The following is a 23,546-nucleotide window of genomic DNA, read 5'->3' as shown; positions in this document are numbered from 1 at the left end:
TACACACACAGTAGATGCATGAAGCTAAGCGACATTTCTCCTATTATCAAGAATGTCGCTAACCCTGTTAGAGACAAAAAAAGCAGCGCTAACCGCGGTTAACGCTGCTTTTTTACGTCTGGTATTTTTCTGACTTAGCCATGATATCCTATGGAAGGAGGATATCATGGCTAAGTTTGCCTGTCCCTATCAACAATGTAACGTGAGATTATCGCTGGGTTTCCAGCGATAATCTCACGTTAGCCTGTTAGCGTGAGAATTTTTATCGCTTTTGAGATAAGCGTTGCTAATAGCACGCTATCTCAGCGATAAAAATTCACGCTAGCCGGCGATAATTATCCTAGCGCTAAGTGCGCTTAGAGATAATTATCGCCGGTTGTTGTTGATATGCCCCTAAATTACTTCCAAACTCACTTTTAGTAGCAAGTAGTTTCAAACCTGCTAAACAATCTTCCACTGTCTTATTCACAAGTTGTTTTCTCTGAAACAAATTATGTCTTTCCAACATATCTGAAGGCTCTTCAAAATATTACTTATCCATTCGAGCTAAAGGTCCAGAATAAGCATCCCACGCATCCTAACCAGTAGGAGCTTCCACTTGTGGTAAATTGTCAAAAACGTGTTGACCAGCTTTACCTAAGTGAATAAACATGAATTGCTACCAAATCATTTTCAAAAATCCAAAGCCGCCTCTTTTAACATAGGTGGCTAGACAGGCACTTGCAGAAAAGGTGGTGGTTGAATAACATTCCTTGAATTCGCCATGACAACAATCATAAATATGAAGCTGAATAAATATAAGTAGGCTATCTGGTTTTAGGTTTAAACCTATAATAACTGATAAAACCCCACTGAAAGGAAAATAGCCAGCACCGGTTTAAATATATAAACACTGAAAAAACACCTTCACAACCACAAACTAAGTGTCAAAGAAAGGAAAAGATGAGTAAAAGAGCCATTTTTATTTCTTCCTGAAGGGGTTAATGCAATGCAACTTTGTTATACAAGGCAGTAGCAAGAAAAACTGGACTAACATTAAACTGCTTGAGTTTTGTTGTTTAGGGATGTCACTAAAATAGTGTTTCATCTTCCTTCTGATTTTTTCAGTTTTGTGGTCTTTGGTCTAAAGATGCAGTGTTTCGAAGCATGTTTTAGGTTTTATTTAGTTATTTTAAAAACTGTAGAGAATCAGGAAATATCAAAATCATATTTGATATTTTGGCTACATTTGATTTCACTGATGGGTAAAATGGCGGGGTTCATAAGAATCTTTCCCAATATGTACAATCACATTTACCCACATACAGAGAATGGGTGAAATCCTTTGATACATCAGCCCCCTGTTCTAGCAAGTCAGTATTGATTGTAGGTTAAATACCAAACACGCCAGGCTTTAAACATTCAACGCAAGGTGTAGTGACAGGTATATGTGAAAAGAATGTTATCAACAAGCATCTGAGTTAGTGGTGAAAACATGACACCAGATGTTGGTAAACAAGGAACGCAGTGTCACTTGGAATGCTGCTGGAAAAAGTTCCTACCAAGTTCAATAAAGATTGGAGTGATATTGTTTGTATTTGCAGTAATTCAGCTACGTATATAAAAAAGTTATATGATGACCTGAAATCATCTTTACAATCTTCAGAGTTAATGAAGAATGCTATTGACTTTGTAGTCTATTCTGGTGCACTGTTTCGTTATGCCTGGGAACTAAAATTCTAATTTTTCTCATTTTGTGCTTTGTGTGGCACCAAAGAAAGAGTCATCCCAGCTGTCATTTAGCCGCTAGTTCTTAGTCCTAGAGGCGGTGAATACCATATTAGCCATGTGGCGACAGTTTATGCGATTTGTGCTTGGTGATGATGCCAAAGGCAAGAAATGTGATGACCTTTGGTCACATATTGGTAGTGATGTGAAAAATGTACAGTCTACTGCATTCTTAGGTTTTTACAGGAAATCATGACTGCTGTAGTGGACTTAATTAAAATACTAGAGTCTGAAAACACCCTTGTATACTAAGTGTTCAACCTAATTGGTGTAGATGTGCAACATCTCCTTGAGACTAGGCTGGGCAACATTGTTAGTGACTTTAGGCACTACAACATGCTCCATGTTGGAGTTCTTGCTACTTGGTAAGCAAAGAAATGTTGAGGAGCAATTCAGGAAATTTTATTTTACAGTCTATGGGAAATGGCTTGCAATGATGCATAGCAATGTCCCTTCACCAACTATGGCGTTTGAAGTTAATGAAGCCTCACTGAGGTACTCTGTACAAGTTCTAGATCCCTTCAGAATTTTCTCCAGACTTTGAAAAGTACTGCTTCATTTTTGACCACTTCAATAACTGAGGGCATGTGTGCCCAATTCAATGCATATGTTGCAGAACATGTCATAGACAATCACAATCAGAATCTTCAGGTGCACCAGTATTGGCATGGAAAGCTATGTCATTGGCCAGCGTTAGCAAATTGTGTACTGGCTGTTTTGGCATTGCCGTCTCAAGTGCCAATATTGAGAAGGCCTTTTCACAGATAAACGTTTACATAGGAGGGACAGAGCTAGCGAGCATGACCAAAGACTGACTAAAGAAGTATTGTATGGTATACTTAAATAAGTTAGATTTGTAAAAATGTATTTGGACCTCATATACCCAGTACACACGCTATCTATACACATGCACTATCAGTTCAGAAAGCAAGCAATAATTAAAAACAAAACATTCCATAAACACCGGAAAAACACTGTTTCTGTTGTTTTTTATGGCAGGTAAATGTGTATCCACTGCTAATCACTGTATTTTTATGGTACTGAAAAAACTGAAAAAACCCCACCAGAATTTACTAGAAATAGAAACTGAAAACAGGAAAGCCTAAATATAAGTAACAAAAAATAGTGAAACAGCCCAGCGAGCCTAGAAGTAATCAAAAGGTGTGCCTGTCACCGTGCTATATAGACAAACAGTTCCAAACAGGCAGGTAATAGAATACAAAGCTGTGCCTATCACTGCCTGGCCAGGCATGTAATAGAGTTCCTATTACCTTATTACACAGTTACAAATATGTAAAAGCATGTAATCCTTACATGACACATGAATTGTCACCTTCATGTGAATTCTCACCTCATTCTGTAGGAAAATCCCTAAACTGTTCACAAATAGGACAGCAATTCCGAGTTAAAAGTGTTCAGTGTGTCGAAACAGATCCAAGACTTTTTTTTCAAGCTCGCATGTGTAATTAAAAAACATTTCATTCTCTCCAACTGCGACAGCCTTCAATCCCTGCACATCGTCACATTCCAGAACCCCAAAACGATGACATATAAACATTCCCAAATAATAGTTCATCAACAGCATTGAAGAAACCCATCAACATTACAAATTGCAATCTAATGACATACTGTAATGTTCACATAACAAGGCTGTAAAGGGCAAAATAAATATATGAATGACATAGCAATAGACAGAGGCATAAAGAGGGCTGTCTGAAAGCCACTAGAATTATGTATACAGAATACATACTTTTAGTAACATCATATGGTGGAGCGGTGTGGTGCAGCGGCCAGGGCAGCTGACTTTGGGGCACAGGATTCACGGTTCGATCCCCAGCTCCTGCGGCAGCTCAGCTCAGCACCATGTGACTCTGGGCAATAGCTCACTTAGTTTCCACAACGGCCCCAGCGCCTTGAGACCCGTAAGGGTGAGTAGTTTGCGCTTTACAAATACAGATTTATTATTTATTGTCTAAAGCCCGATCTAAAAACAATTTGGTTTGTGCCAATTGAGAATAATACTAAAAACGTGTGGAATTTTACACGTGGCTTCCAATCCAATTGGAAAAGACATAGATTTATTTAGGCTCTTCCCAAGTTACAGGACTTCCAGGGCAAAAACTGTCAAAAACACTTCATGCTGTACAATGCATCACACATGCAAAGTAGGAAAAACGAGGAGAAATGAAAACATTTGTCCTTGTTGACCTTACCTCAAGGAATCGTAAGATTTTGGTGCAAATACCTGTCTACGATTCTTGGAGGTAGGGTTTTGCATCAAACCCTTGGGTGATTGCATGGAAACACCAATGTACCACTCATGGAACGCCCCTTTCACGTAATGTAATGCAAAGCAGCACACAGCACAAATTTGTGTTACTTTAGGAAATTACCCAATGCAAACCGTGATTTGCATTGGATAGTAAATCCCAACATAACAGTTTTGGGTTTATGTTTCAACTGTGAGCCAAACCTGGCGCAAAGTGTTAGCAAATCTAAACCACATTGCCTACCAGTATGGATGAAATGTGACTTTTACCCCTTGTAGTCATCATTGTCTTAACATTTGCTATACATTGACTTACACACGTGTAAGATTCATTGTCTCTGTATAATATGTTTGTGATGTAAAGTGCTTTGAATGTCCATATTGGAATGTGTAGTGCTATAAAATAAATGGGAGAGTTGCTGAGGAGAGATGAGGGCACCGCCGTGTGGTGGTAGTGAGGGAATCTGTGAAGTAGATCATGGGGTGGGAGGGCACCAACAAAGATTGCTGCATCGGGCGCTACCAACATTAAAGTCAGCACTGTGTGTGAAGCTGGGCACTTTGCCTTGCTCTTAATGCCTATAGTACGCTATTCCACACAAAGAAGGCTGGAGGCTTTGACGCTAGACCTTACTATCTTCATTTAAGTATTATGGAGACATATGTAACTGGAAAAATGTAATTGAACATTGCAGGAAAATCTGGAGCGATAAAGGGAGTTCTGCGCACAGACCAGTTACAATCTACGAGATGATCCCTCCATCCAACTACATCTGCCTTGGAGATGTCGCGATGAAGAGCTACAAAAGGTCCCCTGATCGAAACATGTACCGGTAGGTTGCACTCTCATGGTTCACCGTGTGCCTGTGATGCTAGCCCTTTGAGGTAGTGAGATGGTTCATGGCCTCCACACCTTTCTTTACTTATGAGTCCTCCATTAGCAAACTCATGAACAGATGTTTGGAAAGGCTCCTTGATGGCACATGGATTACAAAGTCAAAGTATGAGAATCTTTTGATTTTGAAATGTCTAATGTACATGCTGAGGTAATTCCACTTGCCCAATGTTAGTGTTTTCTCTCCCCTGTTTGTGCTCATTGAATGTGTGCTGCCAGTGGAAAATTGGCTCCGACGTAGCCGGGCATGGAGGACGTTGTTTGCCATTAAAATATTCATGACAGTCAAGGAAGTAATAGGTTGTATTAGCAAATTACAGTAGTTATTATTTCAAGCTTTACAAGGTGTATTAAGAGAAAAAGACGTAGATTTTCCTGGAGGACCAGACTAAACACATGATGGAGGAACATTTTCAGACCGATTTCCTAAATCCAACATAAGGAACAAGCATGGAGGAAGCCGAAAAGTCTGATTTTTCGTATAAGTGAAAATGCTTTTTAATTGCTTGAATAGGTTGTGTGTGCAGAGGTGAATGCATGCTAGAATGAGTGGTAGGGTGAAAGGATGTATGCACGAATTAATGGATGAAAGAATGATTAGAAGATGAACACATTCATTAAGAAATGGGTGTGTAAGTGACACAGTCCATGGGTGGATAAATAACTGAGTAAGTGTATGGATGGGTGAATCAGTCCATGGATGATGAATAGATGAGGGAGTGCATGGATAAATGAATGTGTCAGTGAGATTACGGTTGAGTGCAAGGACTGAGGAACTGGTCAGTTAGTGGATGACTGCATGTATTGATGAATGGGTGGATGCAAGAATGAATGGGTAGATGAGTGGATAAGTGGATGGATGGGTAGATAACTGGACCTGGAGTGAGTGTGTGTGCGTGTGTGTTTGCGTCTGTGGTTTCTGCCAAGAAACAGAATGTTCCGGACACAGGAGGATGCCAAGCACTCTCGTCCCACGCTCCAAATGCCGAACATGCCTTACACCCTCAGACATCTCGCCCTACTAGCTCCTCATCCTGCTCAAAATCTCAAACTACTAATGTTCAAGAGCTGGCAGAGGTATGAAAGTTGCCTCTATCTCCATCGGTCTGGCTGTGCTAAACCTGCCCTAGAGACTGGCACGCCCTTCCTATACAGTCACTGCCACTGTGCGTCTCCTGAACTGTTCACCGGCTATTGCAGGCACTCCAGCTGTCTGCTCTGGCCCACCCCGATATGCACCCAAACAACGTAATTGCAGCTTGCACCATCCATTACCTCTGCCAGTGCTGCCAATGACAGTACCAACACAACCAACCATCACACTCCGACAAGTGTGACAATTCAGACTGTTATGATACATTAACAAGCATTGGCAAAGCCTATAGGTCTCGCCTTTGGGGCTTTATAAGTGTTTGGCTAGAGCTATTGATTTTGCTAATGCTTGGTAGCTAAGCTTACGAGTTCAAACCTCGCAGAGACTATAGCATGCGTCGCAGAGCAGTGCATGCTCGCTGACTCTCGACTTGACCCAAACATGTCCCTCGCTAGAGGGGCCCTGCCCTCTCCCTTCCTTTACTCCCTACCAGCTCAGCTCACTGATGTTTCTATGGAATCTCTCAAAGTTCCCGCTCCCACCCGAATACATTATGCTGAACTAAAACTACAACAGCAAGCATTTGGCAATGACATCCCTTGTTCAAGCAGTCTTCACATGTGTTTAATTATCATTTCCTGCAAGATAATACCTCCCTGTGCCATATAAAGTGAGTTTCATTTCCAAATGCTTGCAAAGCCAAAGCCAAAGAGAAGTTTGAGCTAAAACGGGGTGATTGTTCTATAAATCAAACATCCTGCCTTTGAAATATTTAATGCTCTGCTATAATAATATTTGACGACCTTGAAACCGACAGAAGCAGCACTTCAAAACCCCCTAGTCCTCCAGATGTGGAAGAAACCACGGTTAAAGAGCGGTATGAGCAGTGCCTAATTTGAGCCAGTGGTTGCTGGGGAGAATTGGGGGGCACCAGCACTTATTTTTGGGGACTGGCACTTATTTCACTGCATTCAATACTCAATAATCACACCCTGCCCAAAAGATCTTAGCAAAAATCTCAGGCGGCTTCTGAAATCCTTGTCACAACACTGCAGTATCCTCAGTCATTAAGGGAGCCGCCATTGATACCCAAGGCCAGGGTTACTACTGCTGCCAGTGCCCAGGCTTCACCTGACGCCACTGCCGAGGAGGTCACATCTTTCCAATGTCGGATGGGAGACTGCATGGTTGAACATTAACAGCAAACCCACCTCAAATAATGCTTCATGAATCTCTCTCTGCCAGCTCAGCCCACACACTGGTTCCATCATCAGCAACTCTGTTCCATACAACCAGACAGAGGGTGGCAGAGAAGGCGCCTCTCGGGGAATACCTGGGACTACATTTAGTGCACTCCCCATTGCCTGACAAGCATCAGACACTGGTGCTAAACTCTAGTGACATTGGTTGAAACCCTCTTCGCCTCCTGAGATGTATCCACTGGCAAGATGAGCCCCCTCTGAGGGCCTATATGGTCAAATTGGATAAAACAAGTATTATTATTATGGGGGGAAACAAAAACCTGTTGGTAACAGCGCTTAGAAATGGTAGAACTTCAACATTAAGCACGCTATAAAAAAGTAGGGTGTGAGAGTTGCACCTCATTACTTGGTGACAGGTGCCTATACTTTGTGACGGCTGCCTGTTCTACCCTCGCCCTTTCACCTGCAGCATAGGGTGAACGGCTCCTCGGTGGTAGACAGGACAACAGGGAAAATATATCATTTCTTTTTGACGGCTAAACTGAGTGGTTGAGAGTTAACCGGTTAGAGTTGACCACTGTGGGGATGGTTCACAGCAAGAGACCGTTCACATTTTAGCCGAATGATATCATAGGTGAATACCACGTCATTGATTCATTCACTCTGCAACCAGAGACTTTCATGCTGCCATCGTGTAAAGTTCTGTAACATTATCAGTTTACTTACAAACACAGACAGGCCATGCATCAACTTAAAATCATTACCCCGAATGCAACATATGAATCTCCTGTTTGTCCACCTTGTCGCGGGGACACAGCATCTGAAACAGGACATCAGCCAACGCACCCACACACACACATCTTTCAGCACTCCTCTGTAATCAGATTGTGCAGCAGGTAGAAGTGGTGTCTGTGTACAAGCCAGAATGCCTTTATATTTCTATATTGGAGCCATCTTATATCCACTTGGCAATGCCTGAACCTGTGAAGCAGCCAAATGAAGGGCTCTTAACAAATCCCAGAGGAGCGCTATATGAAGACGCGCTGTAGTAATGTAAGGCTGCCCGGGGTGGGGGTTGCGCAGCGGCCCGCCCCCTTGAGGGCGGCCGCCTTAGTGCCACAGGAAGGCACAGGGGTGGGAGGTCTTGTCCCTGGGCTTGACCTAGGGAGACCCCAAGCAGGTAGCTGCTTCCGGCGGGGAGGGGCCTTGAGGGGGTACATATTCGGTCCCCGCCCCCTCCTCGCCCTCTTGTCCGCTCGTTTTAAAACAATAGACAATTGGCTAGCCGCCTTTTCCATCCTTCAATCTGTGATACTTGAAAAATTTCCTGAACAGGGCCAGGCTTTGGTACTGTACCAGAGGCTAATTCACACAGAGGCGCAGAAGTGGGGCGGGGAAGGGTGGCTTAATTATGACATGGAGTTCAGAAAAAAGATGGCCATTTGCCCCGAGATGGAATGGGACCAGAAAGAGGTACAGCTGTGGATGGACCACATGGGGTCTCGGGGATCCAAGAGTCCTGCCTCTCTTCCCAAAGGGTCCGGAGGAGGTGGGCAGACAGGGAACTCCCAGTTCAATGCGAAGCAAGCGAGGCAGTCCTTTCGGGGCGGGCGTAGAGGGGGTGGCAGGGGAGGGGGGGCCAAGCGGGTCTCTCCTGGGACTTGCAACCTTTTCAATGCCGGCGCTTGCTCTTGGGGGGTCAAGTGCCGTTTCCAGCACTCATGCAGCAAGTGCGGGGGGCGTCACCCCGCTGCCTCGTGCCAATCCAAACAGGACAAGAAGCCTGCTGACTCCGCCAAGCCATCGGCTTGATTCGCCTCCACTCCTCCCCCCAGCTGCGGCCCCACCCCTCTTTCTCCCTCCTAACGACCTGGTCGCCTGCTCTCCTGCGCCCCTGGCCAGCAAGGGTCCTTCCCCGGTCCTCCTGGACCGTATGCTAGAGCTACTCAGACTGTACCCCCTCTCCGCTGACAGCGCGCTCCTGCTTGAAGGCTTCTCGCTGGGCTTCACCATCCCCTATGTAGGTCCACTGTCCGGCCGCGATGCGGAGAACCTCAGATCGGCCAGGGCCCTCCCACAGGTCTTGAATGAAAAAGTTCAGAAGGAACTGAGGCTGGGGCGGGTGGCGGGTCCTTTCAGGGAGCCCCCGTTAGACAACTTTGTAGTCTCCCCCCTTGGCTTGGTCCCTAAAAAAGATCCGGGGTCTTTCAGGTTAATTCACCACTTGTCTTACCCTGAGGGGGGCTCAGTAAACCACGGCCTGCAGGAGGGGTCTTGCTCGGTGTCTTATTGTACACTGGATGTTGCACTTGACCTGGTAAGGAGGGCTGGCAAAGGAGCCTGGTTGGCGAAGGCTGACATTGAGTCGGCCTTTCGGTTACTACCAGTGCACCCCAGCAGCCAACACTTGCTGGGTTTCAAGGTGGACGGCATGTACTACTTTGACAAGTGCATGCCCATGGGGTGCGCGGTTTCCTGTGCCTTCTTTGAGGCTTTCAGCTCCTTTCTTCATTGGGCCTTCCAGCACACGTACAGTTTTTCAGGGGTTTCCCATTACTTAGATGACTTCCTTTTCATCGGGAGGGATGGCACTCAGGAATGTAAGGGAGCCCTGGTTGATTTTCAGGCACTGATGCATCATTTCGGTGTTCCTTTGGCCCCTAAGAAAACGGAAGGCCCGGCTCAAGTTCTCTCTTTCTTAGGGATCGAGCTGGACACTGTGGCGGGGGAGGCCAGGCTGCCAGCTGACAAGGTGCGGGACCTGAGAGACCAGATTAGCCAAGTGGTAGGGAGGGAGAAGGTTTCCTTGGCTGTCATTCAGAGCCTCCTGGGGAAGCTAAACTTCGCTGCCAGAGTCATCCCCGCGGGTAGGGCTTTTGCGCGAAGGTTAGCTAGAGCCACGGCCTCGGTGAGCAGGAAGCACCACATGGTCAAGCTGAACAAGGGGATGCGCGAAGACCTAGTCATGTGGGCAAACTTTCTAGTCAACTTTAATGGGGCTGTCATCTGGCGCGACCCCTGGGCCAACAGCCGGGAGCTGGCCCTCTTTTCTGATGCATCTGGCCGGGAAGGGTTCGGAGTGATTTTGGACAAGGAGTGGTGCGCAGAGAGGTGGCCCAACGCCTGGCACAGAAAAAAGGTCACGTCCAAGATCACGGTCCTGGAACTCTTCCCCATTGTGGTTGCTTTTCATCTCTGGCCCAGGGCCCTGGCCGCCAAACGGGTGCTTTTCTGGTCTGACAACCTGGCGGTGGTGCAGGCCATCAACTCCCAGTCTGCTAGCTGCCCCCTAGTCCTGTGTCTACTGCGAGAGCTTGCCAGGGCCTGCCTATTTAACAACGTAGAGTGCAGGGCCAGGCACATTCCAGGGATTTCTAATGTTGCCGCTGACTCTTTGTCTCGTTTCCAGTGGCACCGCTTCCGGGAGGCCTGGCCGAGCGCACGTCAAGAGGGGACCCCTTTCCCGCCGCACTTGTGGCGGCTGCTGAAGTGGGACCACGGATGAGGGAGCTGGGAGAGCGGTCGTTAGCCCCCAGAACTGCGAAGCGCTACGGGAGCTGTGTCACCCTCTTTTGTGCAGTTACAGGGGGCTGGGAGGAGGATCAGGTGGCGCTGGAACTTAGAGTCCAACAATTCTTGCTGTGGGCCAGAGGGGAGGGGAAAACTCATTCCTGGATATCGGGCCACCTCGCTGCCATCAGCCACCACGCTAGATTGAGGGGGCAGGCGGATCCCACCAAGGCTTTTGTGATCAGGGCAGCTCTGCGAGGGTGGGCGAAAATGGATCCGCGATCCCCGGATCCCAGGTCCCCCATTACTTTCTCACTGCTACAAGGAATGTTGGACTGCATGGATAGGGCCACTCACTCTAGGTACGAAGCTACGCTGTTCTCGGCCTGTTTTTCCCTGGCCTTCTTTGGTGCCTTCAGGATAGGGGAACTAGTGGCCCGCTCCAAATCTGACTCTTCGGGGGTGGCACTGAACGTAAAGGACGTGGAACTTGAACCGGGGTGCTTGAAAATAGTCATTAGACAGTCCAAAACTGACCAGCTAGGGCGAGGGAGGGTAGTGGTGCTTCATGGCCTGGGGGATGAGAGATACTGCCCGGTAGCCTGTGTCAGAACCTACCTGCTGCTTCGCCCGCGGGAGGTGGGTTACCTGCTAGTGCATCAGGATGGCCTCCCGGTCACTAGATTTCAAGTGGACCACATCCTCAAGGCCTGCCTTAGGCTGTCCGGCCATGAGGTCAGGGGCAAAGTATTCAGCAGCCACTCCTTCCGCATAGGTGCGGCCACCACAGCGTTCCTGGCGGGAATGCCTGCAGAAGGTATTATGATGGTGGGGCGCTGGCAGTCGCATTGCTTCAAGCGGTACATCCGGCCCTAAGGGTGGCCGGCGGGGCTGTGGGTCACTTGGGGGGGGCTGTCTGTGGTGCCCACGTTCATAGCAGGGCTCCCCTCCCTCGCTGGTTCTTCTTGATGACGTATACCTGTACTGCAGAGGTGCTGATGTTTGCTTGTGTTGCTTTCTTTTCCGCTTAATAAACATTATACTCAAATCCAATTTTCTCTTTATTAGGTATGAAGGTGTGGGTAATTGGTCACTCAATTATTGCAAGACTGGCACTTTGGGCGGCGGCAAGAGAGTGGCAGAATGGATTTGCCAACACGGACATCACGTGGTTGGGTTTCCCAGGCTTGCGCTGGTGCGACTTGTTACGGAAGGTTAAGCAGAGACTCCGGGGAGGGTGGCTGCCGCCCAACCTCTTGGTGGTTCACCTGGGGGGGAATGACCTCACATCACTAGGAAGGAGAGCTCTACTACAAGACATGAGGGATACTTTCTGCAAGTTGAGCGTGTTGTTAGGACCGTGTGAGCTGTGGTGGTCTGAGATGACTCCACGTACTATTTGGCGTGGTGCTCGCTCAGGCGATGCCATCGAGGCATCTAGAAGAAAGGTTAACAGCGCTATGCGCAAGTTCACGGAGCAAAGAGGCTTTGGTTTCATCAGGCACGGCCTTCTGCATGCCAAGTCAACGGGATGTCTCAAAGGCGATGGGGTTCACCTCTCGGATTTAGGCATGGGACTGTTTTTACTGGATCTAGGAGAAGCTCTGACAGCTGCGGGTTGCTATTAATAGGGGTTCTGGTGGGGGGCCCTGGTAGTGACGGTGGCCACTCCCAAGGCTGTGGAGGAGTTACAGGGCGATCCAGGGTCTGCACATACCAAGGGGTATAGCATGCAGCAGCACCGTGTGGTGCTAAGCCAGGATACCCAGGGATCTTTTAGCGTGTCCACTGGAAGACCTACGGCGCCCCGCTACCGACAGGCGGTTGTGGGTCTGAGCAACCGGGGGCTGCCATGTATGCTCCGCCCACCCATCACGGGGGGGCGTGGTGAAGCATGTGGACTGGAGGTTCACGGATGGGAGGGGTGGACCCTCCCAACATTTGGTGGTCACCAATTGGCGCTGCCATGGTGACCCTAGGCTTATCAGACGGGCAGGCGCCATGGGGCTGGCCTGCCCTGGGATCGCCCGTAAGATAACCCACCGTGTTTGCGTATTTATTATGCTAATAAACCTGCAGCAATATTTCTCCACTTACATTCAGTGTCGTGTGTTTTATTATGATTATGTACTGATGTATGATATGATAACGGTTGCCGATATTGGCACTATGTAAGGCTGCCCGGGGTGGGGGTTGCGCAGCGGCCCGCCCCCTTGAGGGCGGCCGCCTTAGTGCCACAGGAAGGCACAGGGGTGGGAGGTCTTGTCCCTGGGCTTGACCTAGGGAGACCCCAAGCAGGTAGCTGCTTCCGGCGGGGAGGGGCCTTGAGGGGGTACATATTCGGTCCCCGCCCCCTCCTCGCCCTCTTGTCCGCTCGTTTTGCCTTACCCGCCCATCCGCTTACCCGGCATCAGGAGGGTCAAGAAGGGGGGGGAAGGTTTTCTAACAACTTTCACTTTTGTGTTGCAGGAGGAGTTACAGGGCGATCCAGGGTCTGCACATACCAAGGGGTATAGCATGCAGCAGCACCGTGTGGTGCTAAGCCAGGATACCCAGGGATCTTTTAGCGTGTCCACTGGAAGACCTACGGCGCCCCGCTACCGACAGGCGGTTGTGGGTCTGAGCAACCGGGGGCTGCCATGTATGCTCCGCCCACCCATCACGGGGGGGCGTGGTGAAGCATGTGGACTGGAGGTTCACGGATGGGAGGGGTGGACCCTCCCAACATTTGGTGGTCACCAATTGGCGCTGCCATGGTGACCCTAGGCTTATCAGACGGGCAGGCGCCATGGGGCTGGCCTGCCCTGGGATCGCCCGTAAGATAACCCACCGTGTTTGCGTATTTATTATGCTAATAAACCTGCAGCAATATTTCTCCACTTACATTCAGTGTCGTGTGTTTTATTATGATTATGTACTGATGTATGATATGATAACGGTTGCCGATATTGGCACTATAAGCAGTGGACGCATTTGTGGTACAGCTGCTACCCAGGAAGTGAGCATCATGTAACCCATGTTAGCGGGGTCCTATTGGGAAAGGAGCGTTGAAGTAGGCAGCAGCCTGAATGCATTACTTACGCCTCGAGGCGCTTTCTTGAACGAGGGCTACGTGTGACGATGTATTCAAGGGAAGGGAGAGGCCCAGCACCCACGCAGATAAGCGTTGGGAAGCAGGCGTGAGTGCTCTTTACTGTCATTAAGTGCACCCTTGACGTCACAGGGCCCTGATAAGCAGACAGGCTGGCTTGCAAAAATATGCCCGATCATGAAGGACCACATGGTGTGACTTTTAAAAAAAACCGAAATAGTACAGCGTTCTCAAAGGGTTAGATGTCCTCCTCTTCCTGAACAAGCGACGAGAAACTGGCATGGCGCTCTTTACCCAACAGATGGCGCACAACCCCATTAGTTCCTGTAACATTGTGCAGTTGTGCTGTAACATGGGGTTCAGGATTTCTACCGACTCAGGGAGGAGGCTGGAAAGTGCATTATACAGCACGAGCGAAGGACGCTTGGAGCAGAAGGGTGCCTTTCATAAAGTGAAGAGTCGAACCCAAAAGAGACTCCAGGTCCCAGAGTTATTACACACGTTGAAAATAGAACAGTCTTTTAATATAGCTGAGTGTGTAAAATAAACCAAACCTGAGATGCTAGTGGCCTCCATGGAGGGGGCAGCGACATAAGATGAAACAACAAGTTCTCGTCCGACCGCCAGCTGTCCGTCCATTCATTGCTCAAAAGAGCTAGGGCTCTTGCACGGCACACACTCTCGTGCCTCACCAGCTGCCCTTACACTTGTCCTTGCCTGGTGACACTGGCACCGCTGCATACTGGCTTCCTCAGTAGTTAAATACGTGCAGTTACTCGTGGCATGTCACACACTGCACGACACATTCGCACCTGTATGTACAACTGTGTCGGATGTGCTTCAGTACTGTGACTTCTGGTCGGAGCAGTTAGAAGAATCGGGCGTGAGGTAACAGATTGGTGCTATACATCTCCCGGTGTATGAATAAATGACGCTTTCCAGCTGCTGTTGTTATGGGTAAACATCAACAAGCATCTCTAGTGGCGGGGGCGGGCACAGGGAGACAAGGGGGAGTGGAGGGACACAAAGAGGAGTGGTGGGGGCGGGCACAGGGAGACAAGGGGGAGTGGAGGGACACAAAGAGGAGTGGCGGGGGCGGGCACACGGAGACAAGGGGGAGTGGAGGGACACAAAGAGGAGTGGTGGGGCGGGCACAGGGAGACAAGGGGGAGTGGAGGGACACAAAGAGGATTGGTGGAGGCGGGCACACGGAGACAAGGGGGAGTGGAGGGACACAAAGAGGAGTGGTGGGCGGGCACACGGAGACAAGGGGGAGTGGAGGGACACAAAGAGGAGTGGCGGGGGCGGGCACACGGAGAAAAGGGGGAGTGGAGGGACACAAAGAGGAGTGGCGGGGCGGGCACACAGAGACGGGGCAGGCACACTGAGACAAGGGGGAGTGGAGGGACACAAAGAGGAGTGGCGGGGGCGGGCACACGGAGACAAGGGGGAGTGGAGGGACACAAAGAGGAGTGGTGGGGCGGGCACAGAGTGACAAGGGGGAGTGGAGGGACACAAAGAGGAGTGGTGGGCGGGCACAGGGAGACAAGGTGGAGTGGAGGGAAACAAAGAGGAGTGTCGGGGGCGGGCACACGGAGACAAGGTGGAGTGGAGGGACACAAAGAGGAGTGGTGGGGCGGGCACAGGGAGACAAGGGGGAGTGGAGGGACACAAAGAGGAGTGGTGGGGGCGGGCACACGGAGACAAGGGGGAGTGGAGGGACACAAAGAGGAGTGGTGGGGCGGGCACAGGGAGACAAGGGGGAGTGGAGGGACACAAAGAGGAGTGGTGGGGGCGGGCACACGGAGACAAGGGGGAGTGGAGGGACACAAAGAGGAGTTGCGGGGGCGGACACGCGGAGACAAGGGGGAGTGGAGGGACACAAAGAGGAGTGGTGCGGCGGGCACAGGGAGACATGGGGGAGTGGAGGGACACAAAGAGGAGTGGTGGGGCGGGCACAGGGAGACAAGGGGGAGTGGAGGGACACAAAGAGGAGTGGCGGGGGCGGGCACACGGAGACAAGGGGGAGTGGAGGGACACAAAGAGGAGGGGTGGGGCGGGCACAGGGAGACAAGGGGGAGTGGAGAGACACAAAGAGGAGTGGTGGGGGTGGGCACACGGAGACAAGGGGGAGTGGAGGGACACAAAGAGGAGTGGTGGGGCGGGCACAGGGAGACAAGGGGGAGTGGAGGGACACAAAGAGGAGTTGTGGGGGCGGGCACATGGAGACAAGGGGGAGTGGAGGGACACAAAGAGGAGTGGCGGGGGCGGGCACACGGAGACAAGGGGGAGCGGAGGGACACAAAGAGGAGTGGTGGGGCGGGTACAGGGAGACATGGGGGAGTGGAGGGACACAAAGAGGAGTGGTGGGGCGGGCACAGGGAGACAAGGGGGAGTGGAGGGACACAAAGAGGAGTGGTGCGGCGGGCACAGGGAGAAAAGGGGGAGTGGAGGGACACAAAGAGGAGTGGTGGGGCGGGCACATGGAGACAAGGGGGAGTGGAGGGACACAAAGAGGAGTGGCGGGGGTGGGCACACAGAGACAAGGGGGAGTGGAGGGACACAAAGTGGAGTGGTGGGGGCGGGCAAACGGAGACAAGGGGGAGTAGAGGGACACAAAGAGGAGTGGTGGGGCGGGCACAGGGAGACAAGGGGGAGTGGACGGACACAAAGAGGAGTGGTGGGGGTGGGCACACGGAGACAAGGGGGAGTGGAGGGACACAAAGAGGAGTGGTGGGGGCGGGCACACGGAGACAAGGGGGAGTGGAGGGACACAAAGAGGAGTGGTGGGGGCGGGCACACGGAGACAAGGGGGAGTGGAGGGACACAAAGAGGAATGGTGGGGCGGGCACAGGGAGACAAGGGGGAGTGGAGGGACACAAAGAGGAGTGGTGGGGGCAGGCACACGGAGACAAGGGGGAGTGGAGGGACACAAAGAGGAGTGGCAGAAGTGGGCACACAGACACAAGGGGGAGTGGAGGGACACAAAGAGGAGTGGTGGGGCGGGCACAGGGAGATAATGGGGAGTGGAGGGACACAAAGAGGAGTGGTGGGGGTGGGCACACGGAGACAAGGGGGAGTGGAGGGACAAAAAGAGGAGTGGTGGGGGCAGGCACACGGAGACAAGGGGGAGTGGAGGGACACAAAGAGGAGTGGTGGGCGCGGGCACACGGAGACAAGGGGGAGTGGAGGGACACAAAGAGGAGTGGTGGGGCGGGCACAGGGAGACAAGGGGGGAGTGGAGGGACACAAAGAGGAGTGGCAGGGGCGGGCACACGGAGACGGGGGTGGGCACACGGAGACAAGGGGGAGTGGAGGGACACAAAGAGGAGTGGCGGGGGCGGGCACACGGAGACAAGGGGGAGTGGAGAGACACAAAGAGGAGTGGTGAGGCGGGCACAGGGAGACAAGGGGGACTGGAGGGACACAAAGAGGAGTGGTGGGGCGGGCACAGGGAGACAAGGGGGAGTGGAGGGACACAAAGAGGAGTGGTGGGGGCGGGCACACGGAGACAAGGGGGAGTGGAGGGACACAAAGAGGAGTGGCGGGGCGGGCACACGGAGACAAGGGGGAGTGGAGGGACACAAAGAGGAGTGGCGGGGGCGGGCACACGGAGACAAGGGGGAGTGGAGGGACACAAAGAGGAGTGGCGGGGTGGGCACAGGGAGACAAGGGGGAGTGGAGGGACACAAAGAGGAGTGGCGGGGGCGGGCACACGGAGACAAGGGGAAGTGGAGGGACACAAAGAGGAGTGGCGGGCGGGCACACGGAGACAAGGGGGAGTGGAGGGACACAAAGAGGAGTGGTGGGGGCGGGCACAGGGAGACAAGGGGGAGTGGAGGGACACAAAGAGGAGTTGTGGGGGCGGGCACACGGAGACAAGGGGGAGTGGAGGGACACAAAGAGGAGTGGTGGGGCGGGCACAGGGAGACAAGGGGGAGTGGAGGGACACAAAGAGGAGTGGTGGGGCGGGCACACGGAGACAAGGGGGAGTGGAGGGACACAAAGAGGAGTCGCGGGGGCGGACACACGGAGACAAGGGGGAGTGGAGGGACACAAAGAGGAGTGGTGGGGCGGGCACAGGGAGACATGGGGGAGTGGAGGGACACAAAGAGGAGTGGTGGGGCGGGCACAGGGAGACAAGGGGGAGTGGAGGGACACAAAGAGGAGTGGCGGGGGCGGGCACACGGAGACAAGGGGGAGTGGAGGGACACAAAGAGGAGTGGTGGGGCGGGCACAGGGAGACAAGGGGGAGTGGAGGGACACAAAGAGGAGTGGTGAGGGTGGGCACACGGAGACAAGGGGGAGTGGAGGGACACAAAGAGGAGTGGTGGGGCAGGCACAGGGAGACAAGGGGGAGTGGAGGGACACAAAGAGGAGTGGTGGGGCGGGCACACGGAGACAAGGGGGAGTGGAGGGACACAAAGAGGAGTGGCGGGGGCGGGCACACGGAGACAAGGGGGAGTGGAGGGACACAAAGAGGAGTGGTGGGGCGGGCACAGGGAGACATGGGGGAGTGGAGGGACACAAAGAGGAGTGGTGGGGCGGGCACGGGGAGACAAGGGGGAGTGGAGGGACACAAAGAGGAGTGGTGGGGCGGGCACAGGGAGAAAAGGGGGAGTGGAGGGACACAAAGAGGAGTGGCGGGGCGGGCACATGGAGACAAGGGGGAGTGGAGGGACACAAAGAGGAGTGGCGGGGGTGGGCACACGGAGACAAGGGGGAGTGGAGGGACACAAAGAGGAGTGGTGGGGGCGGGCACACGGAGACAAGGGGGAGTGGAGGGACACAAAGAGGAGTGGTGGGGCGGGCACAGGGAGACAAGGGGGAGTGGAGGGACACAAAGAGGAGTGGTGGGGGTGGGCACACGGAGACAAGGGGGAGTGGAGGGACACAAAGAGGAGTGGTGGGGGCGGGCACACGGAGACAAGGGGGAGTGGAGGGACACAAAGAGGAGTGGTGGGGCGGGCACACGGAGACAAGGGGGAGTGGAGGGACACAAAGAGGAATGGTGGGGCGGGCACAGGGAGACAAGGGGGAGTGGAGGGACACAAAGAGGAGTGGCGGGGGCGGGCACATGGAGACAAGGGGGAGTGGAGAGACACAAAGAGGAGTGGTGAGGTGGGCACAGGGAGACAAGGGGGACTGGAGGGACACAAAGAGGAGTGGTGGGGCGGGCACAGGGAGACAAGGGGGAGTGGAGGGACACAAAGAGGAGTGGTGGGGGCGGGCACACGGAGACAAGGGGGAGTGGAGGGACACAAAGAGGAGTGGCGGGGCAGGCACACGGAGACAAGGGGGAGTGGAGGGACACAAAGAGGAGTGGCGGGGGCAGGCACATGGAGACAAGGGGGAGTGGAGGGACACAAAGAGGAGTGGTGAGGCGGGCTCAGGGAGACAAGGGGGAGAGGAGGAACACAAAGAGGAGTGGCGGGGCAGGCACACGGAGACAAGGGGGAGTGGAGGGACACAAAGAGGAGTGGTGGGGGCAGGCACACGGAGACAAGGGGGAGTGGAGGGACACAAAGAGGAGTGGTGGGGGCAGGCACACGGAGACAAGGCGGAGTGGAGGGACACAAAGAGGAGTGGTGGGGCGGGCACAGGGAGACAAGGGGGAGTGGAGGGACACAAAGAGGAGTGGTGGGGCGGGCACACGGAGACAAGGGGGAGTGGAGGGACACAAAGAGGAGTGGCGGGGGCGGGCACATGGAGGCAAGGAGGAGTGGAGGGACACAAAGAGGAGTGGTGGGGCAGGCACACGGAGACAAGGGGGAGTGGAGGGACACAAAGAGGAGTGGTGGGGCGGGCACAGGGAGACAAGGGGGAGTGGAGGGACACAAAGAGGAGTGGCAGGGGCGGGCACAGGGAGACAAGGGGGAGTGGAGGGACACAAAGAGGAGTGGTGGGGGCGGGCACACGGAGACAAGGGGGAGTGGAGGGACACAAATAGGAGTGGTGGGGCAGGCACAGGGAGACAAGGGGGAGTGGAGGGACACAAAGAGGAATGGCGGGGGCGGGCACACGGAGACAAGGGGGAGTGGAGGGACACAAAGTGGAGTGGCGGGGCGGGCACACAGAGACAAGGGGGAGTGGAGGGACACAAAGAGGAGTGGTGGGGGCGGGCACACGGAGACAAGGAGGAGTGGAGGGACACAAAGAGGAGTGGTGGGGCGGGCACAGGGAGACAAGGGGGAGTGGAGGGACACAAAGAGGAGTGGAGGGGCGGGCACACAGAGACAAGGGGTAGTGGAGGGACACAAAGAGGAGTGGCGGGGGCGGGCACACGGAGACAAGGGGGAGTGGAGGGACACAAAGAGGAGTGGCGGGGCGGGCACAGGGAGACAAGGGGGAGTGGAGGGACACAAAGAGCAGTGGCGGGGGCGGGCACACGGAGACGGGGGCGGGCACACGGAGACAAGGGGGAGTGGAGGGACACAAAGAGGAGTGGCGGGGGCGGGCACACGGAGACAAGGGGGAGTGGAGGGACACAAAGAGGAGTGGTGGAGTGGTCACAGGGAGACAAGGGGGAGTGGAGGGACACAAAGAGGAGTGGTGGGCGGGCACAGGGAGACAAGGGGGAGTGGAGGGACACAAAGAGGAGTGGCGGGGGCGGGCACACGGAGACACGGGGGAGTGGAGGGACACAAAGAGGAGTGGTGGGGGCGGGCACACGGAGACAAGGGGGAGTGGAGGGACACAAAGAGGAGTGGTGGGGCGGGCACAGGGAGACAAGGGGGAGTGGAGGGACACAAAGAGGAGTGGTGGGGGCGGGCACACGGAGACAAGGGGGAGTGGAGGGACACAAAGAGGAGTGGTGGGGGCGGGCACACGGAGACAAGGGGAAGTGGAGGGACACAAAGAGGAGTGGTGGGGCAGGCACAGGGAGACAAGGGCGAGTGGAGGGACACAAAGAGGAGTGGTGGGGCGGGCACACGGAGACAAGGGGGAGTGGAGGGACACAAAGAGGAGTGGTGGGACGGGCACAGGGAGACAAGGGGGAGTGGAGGGACACAAAGAGGAGTGGTGGGGGCGGGCACACGGAGACAAGGGGGAGTGGAGGGACACAAAGAGGAGTGGCGGGGGAGGGCACACGGAGACAAGGGGGAGTGGACGGACACAAAGAGGAGTGGTGGGGGCGGGCACACGGAGACAAGGGGGAGTTGTGGGACACAAAGAGGAGTGGTGGGGGCGGGCACACGGAGACAAGGGGGAGTGGAGGGACACAAAGAGGAGTGGTGGGGTGGGCACACGGAGACAAGGAGGCACTGCAGCTGCCGCCCTGCACACCACTGCTCGCTGCCACGGCATAACGCCATGGGAGTAAACCTTTCAGAAGCGGTGGGACATGCACCCACCTTTAGCCATTTTCAGGGTTTGAATCGAAAAAGACACGCAAAAGCCAACCCAATGCATCGGACCCAAACAGAGTAGATACAAGAAGCCTCACAGACTTGACCTAAAAATGACTAATACCTGCCGCTCAAGCTATTAATATAGGGTTGGGTGTCAGGCATCAGTCATTTTAATATATATTGAATTATTATACAAGGTTTGTTGTACTCATCTCAAAATAAGGTTAACACCGCCACCATGTGGCAGGCTGTCATAAGTGTTGGTATAAAGATAAAGTGCCAGTGCCAGGCATCGGAAACCACTGGCTCAAATTAGGCACCGCTTACAGCTTTCCGATTGTGGGTTTTAAGTGGTCCGAGTCTCACCGGTTCTGAGCACCAGCAGTTTTTTAAAGGTGGCCTCGAAACGGGTCTCTTTTGGGCTCTGTTTTGTGCCCTGGCACATGTGGTCCATTTTTTTCCGGACTGCAGTGACAGCAGGCACGTTGATGTGTGCGTGCTCACACTGCCCACTTCTAACTAGTGGAGAAGTTACGGCATGTAGTCATGCCAGGTGAGCGTTGTAGGGGAAGGGAAATCCTTTAAAGAGAGTCACTTTCTCTCTGGATTTCCCTTCACTTTTTGAAACTCAGGAGCAGCAACATTGTTGTGGTGTCACGAGGGCTTTAAGTGGAAGCTTTTTCAATATTCTATACAACAAGCAATAGTTGCCTATTTATTTTATGCAACTAACAACCATTGACAAAGCCAATACTCCTGGCTTTTTGTAGATATGATGGTACTTTTATCACATATCTGGATGCAATGACAGAAACAGCCAAATACAAGTCGGGCGGCACACTATGCTAAGCACAGATTTTTAGATTACGTTTTTAAGCCACGCCCTTAATTACATTGACCACGCCCCTTTGAGAGACCCCCCAGGTTTTTCATGCCACTTAAAGCCCTGCCTATGCCTCATCCAATGGATATTCCCCCATCTGGTGGAGTGGCCACCCTACCTACAGATGGTGTACAAGTCTGGGGTTTGCTGCCATACAGGAAGAGACAGCATCAAATCCTAGGCTACCAAGTTGTGAGGAGCCCAAGCCCCATCACACAGTCCATCCTAATCCCAGGCGTCTAACCACCATGCCAGAGTCTGCCATATTAACAGGAGTCATTTTATTTTTCCAGAGTCCCCCAGATGCACCTTACATGTCCATGAAGTCAGAAATTAAGGCTCAAATTTATAGTGGTGGTAGAGCTTTGGGAGCAAAAAAGCTAAAAATCACAATTGTAGGTGCGCTCTAAAGAGTAAACACTTCAAAAGTGAATTAGGTACTTTCAGGACCATTATACAAGAAGGACATTGGCTACGGCTTGTGATATGTAATACTATACATACCTGCTGATGTTGGATGTAGTAACCCAGTGTTCAAAGTGTTATGATCAAGTAACGAGGTGGCTCGTTTTAAATACAGCAGGTATAGTCTAGCTGGAAGTTGTAAGATTACAGATATTCTTTAGTGGAAGCTCAAATTACCTAAACACAGTACATTTTAGGGCCATACAGCATGCCTGTAGGTAACCATACATATGCCATGAGCTATCACTTGCCAGTGCTGCTTAGAAAAAACTGCAAGAGTTTTTGGTAGGGCTTTTATATATCCACAACAGAAAACCTCCATGGCTCCAACTAAGGAGAGGTGGTAAAGCAGTGGGAAGGAAAAATATGTAATTGAGCATTAAGTTGCCACAAAATGTTAAAATATTAAAGCAAACTAGTGAACATATTCGTAATACAACGGACCTTATCGGCAGCATTTCTAACGACTTTTTCATCTGTCACAGACCAATTCACAACAGTGAATCCACCACTCAGAATATGAGCTCCTGAACCACACCTAAGACTATCCTTTCTGCACACATTCCTCCCACACTTAGAGTGCTCTACGGGGGCCGAACAGGATGAAGAACACTCTTGCCACAGCTACCCGGGACCCCTACCCATCAACAGTGAGACCACAATAACCATCCTATCAGCAGACTGCTTCACCCAATGACTCGTGCGGCTGAGCTGATGGCGTATAGCGGGGCAATGAGGGTTGCATGTCAGACTATCATAGCCAGAAATATGGTCTGACATCTAAATGTCGCCCCATTGGATGTGAATGTTATTTATGACCCCCATTGAGGCAATATCTTTTGAATCAATACTTAGGACGCAATATTTATGTGAGACAATATTTTGACTATGATATTCTGTTACAGTAGCCTGCTTTTCAGAAAGGCAACATTATTACAAATGCAAATGCACTAAGGTCTGCACTGAAATCATCACAGTGCCTATATAGAGCCACCCCGGCGCGCAGACGTCAGTTCTTT

At 52.2% G+C, this 23,546-nt stretch overlaps 1 protein-coding gene across 1 annotated transcript in view; it reads left to right on the top strand.

Moving 5' to 3' along the window:
* LOC146805860 (uncharacterized) overlaps positions 1–23,546 on the top strand; it is a 224,637-nt gene that overhangs the window by 139,184 nt on the left and 61,907 nt on the right. The window contains exon 5 of the mRNA XM_085623190.1: positions 4,732–4,869. Within this exon, the coding sequence (XP_085479316.1) occupies positions 4,732–4,869 (138 nt within the window). The remainder of the gene's footprint in view (positions 1–4,731; positions 4,870–23,546) is intronic.

This window comes from Triturus cristatus, chromosome 8, assembly GCF_964204655.1.
Source record: "Triturus cristatus chromosome 8, aTriCri1.1, whole genome shotgun sequence".
NCBI lineage: Eukaryota > Metazoa > Chordata > Amphibia > Caudata > Salamandridae > Triturus > Triturus cristatus.
This window is presented reverse-complemented; position numbering and strand designations above follow the sequence as displayed.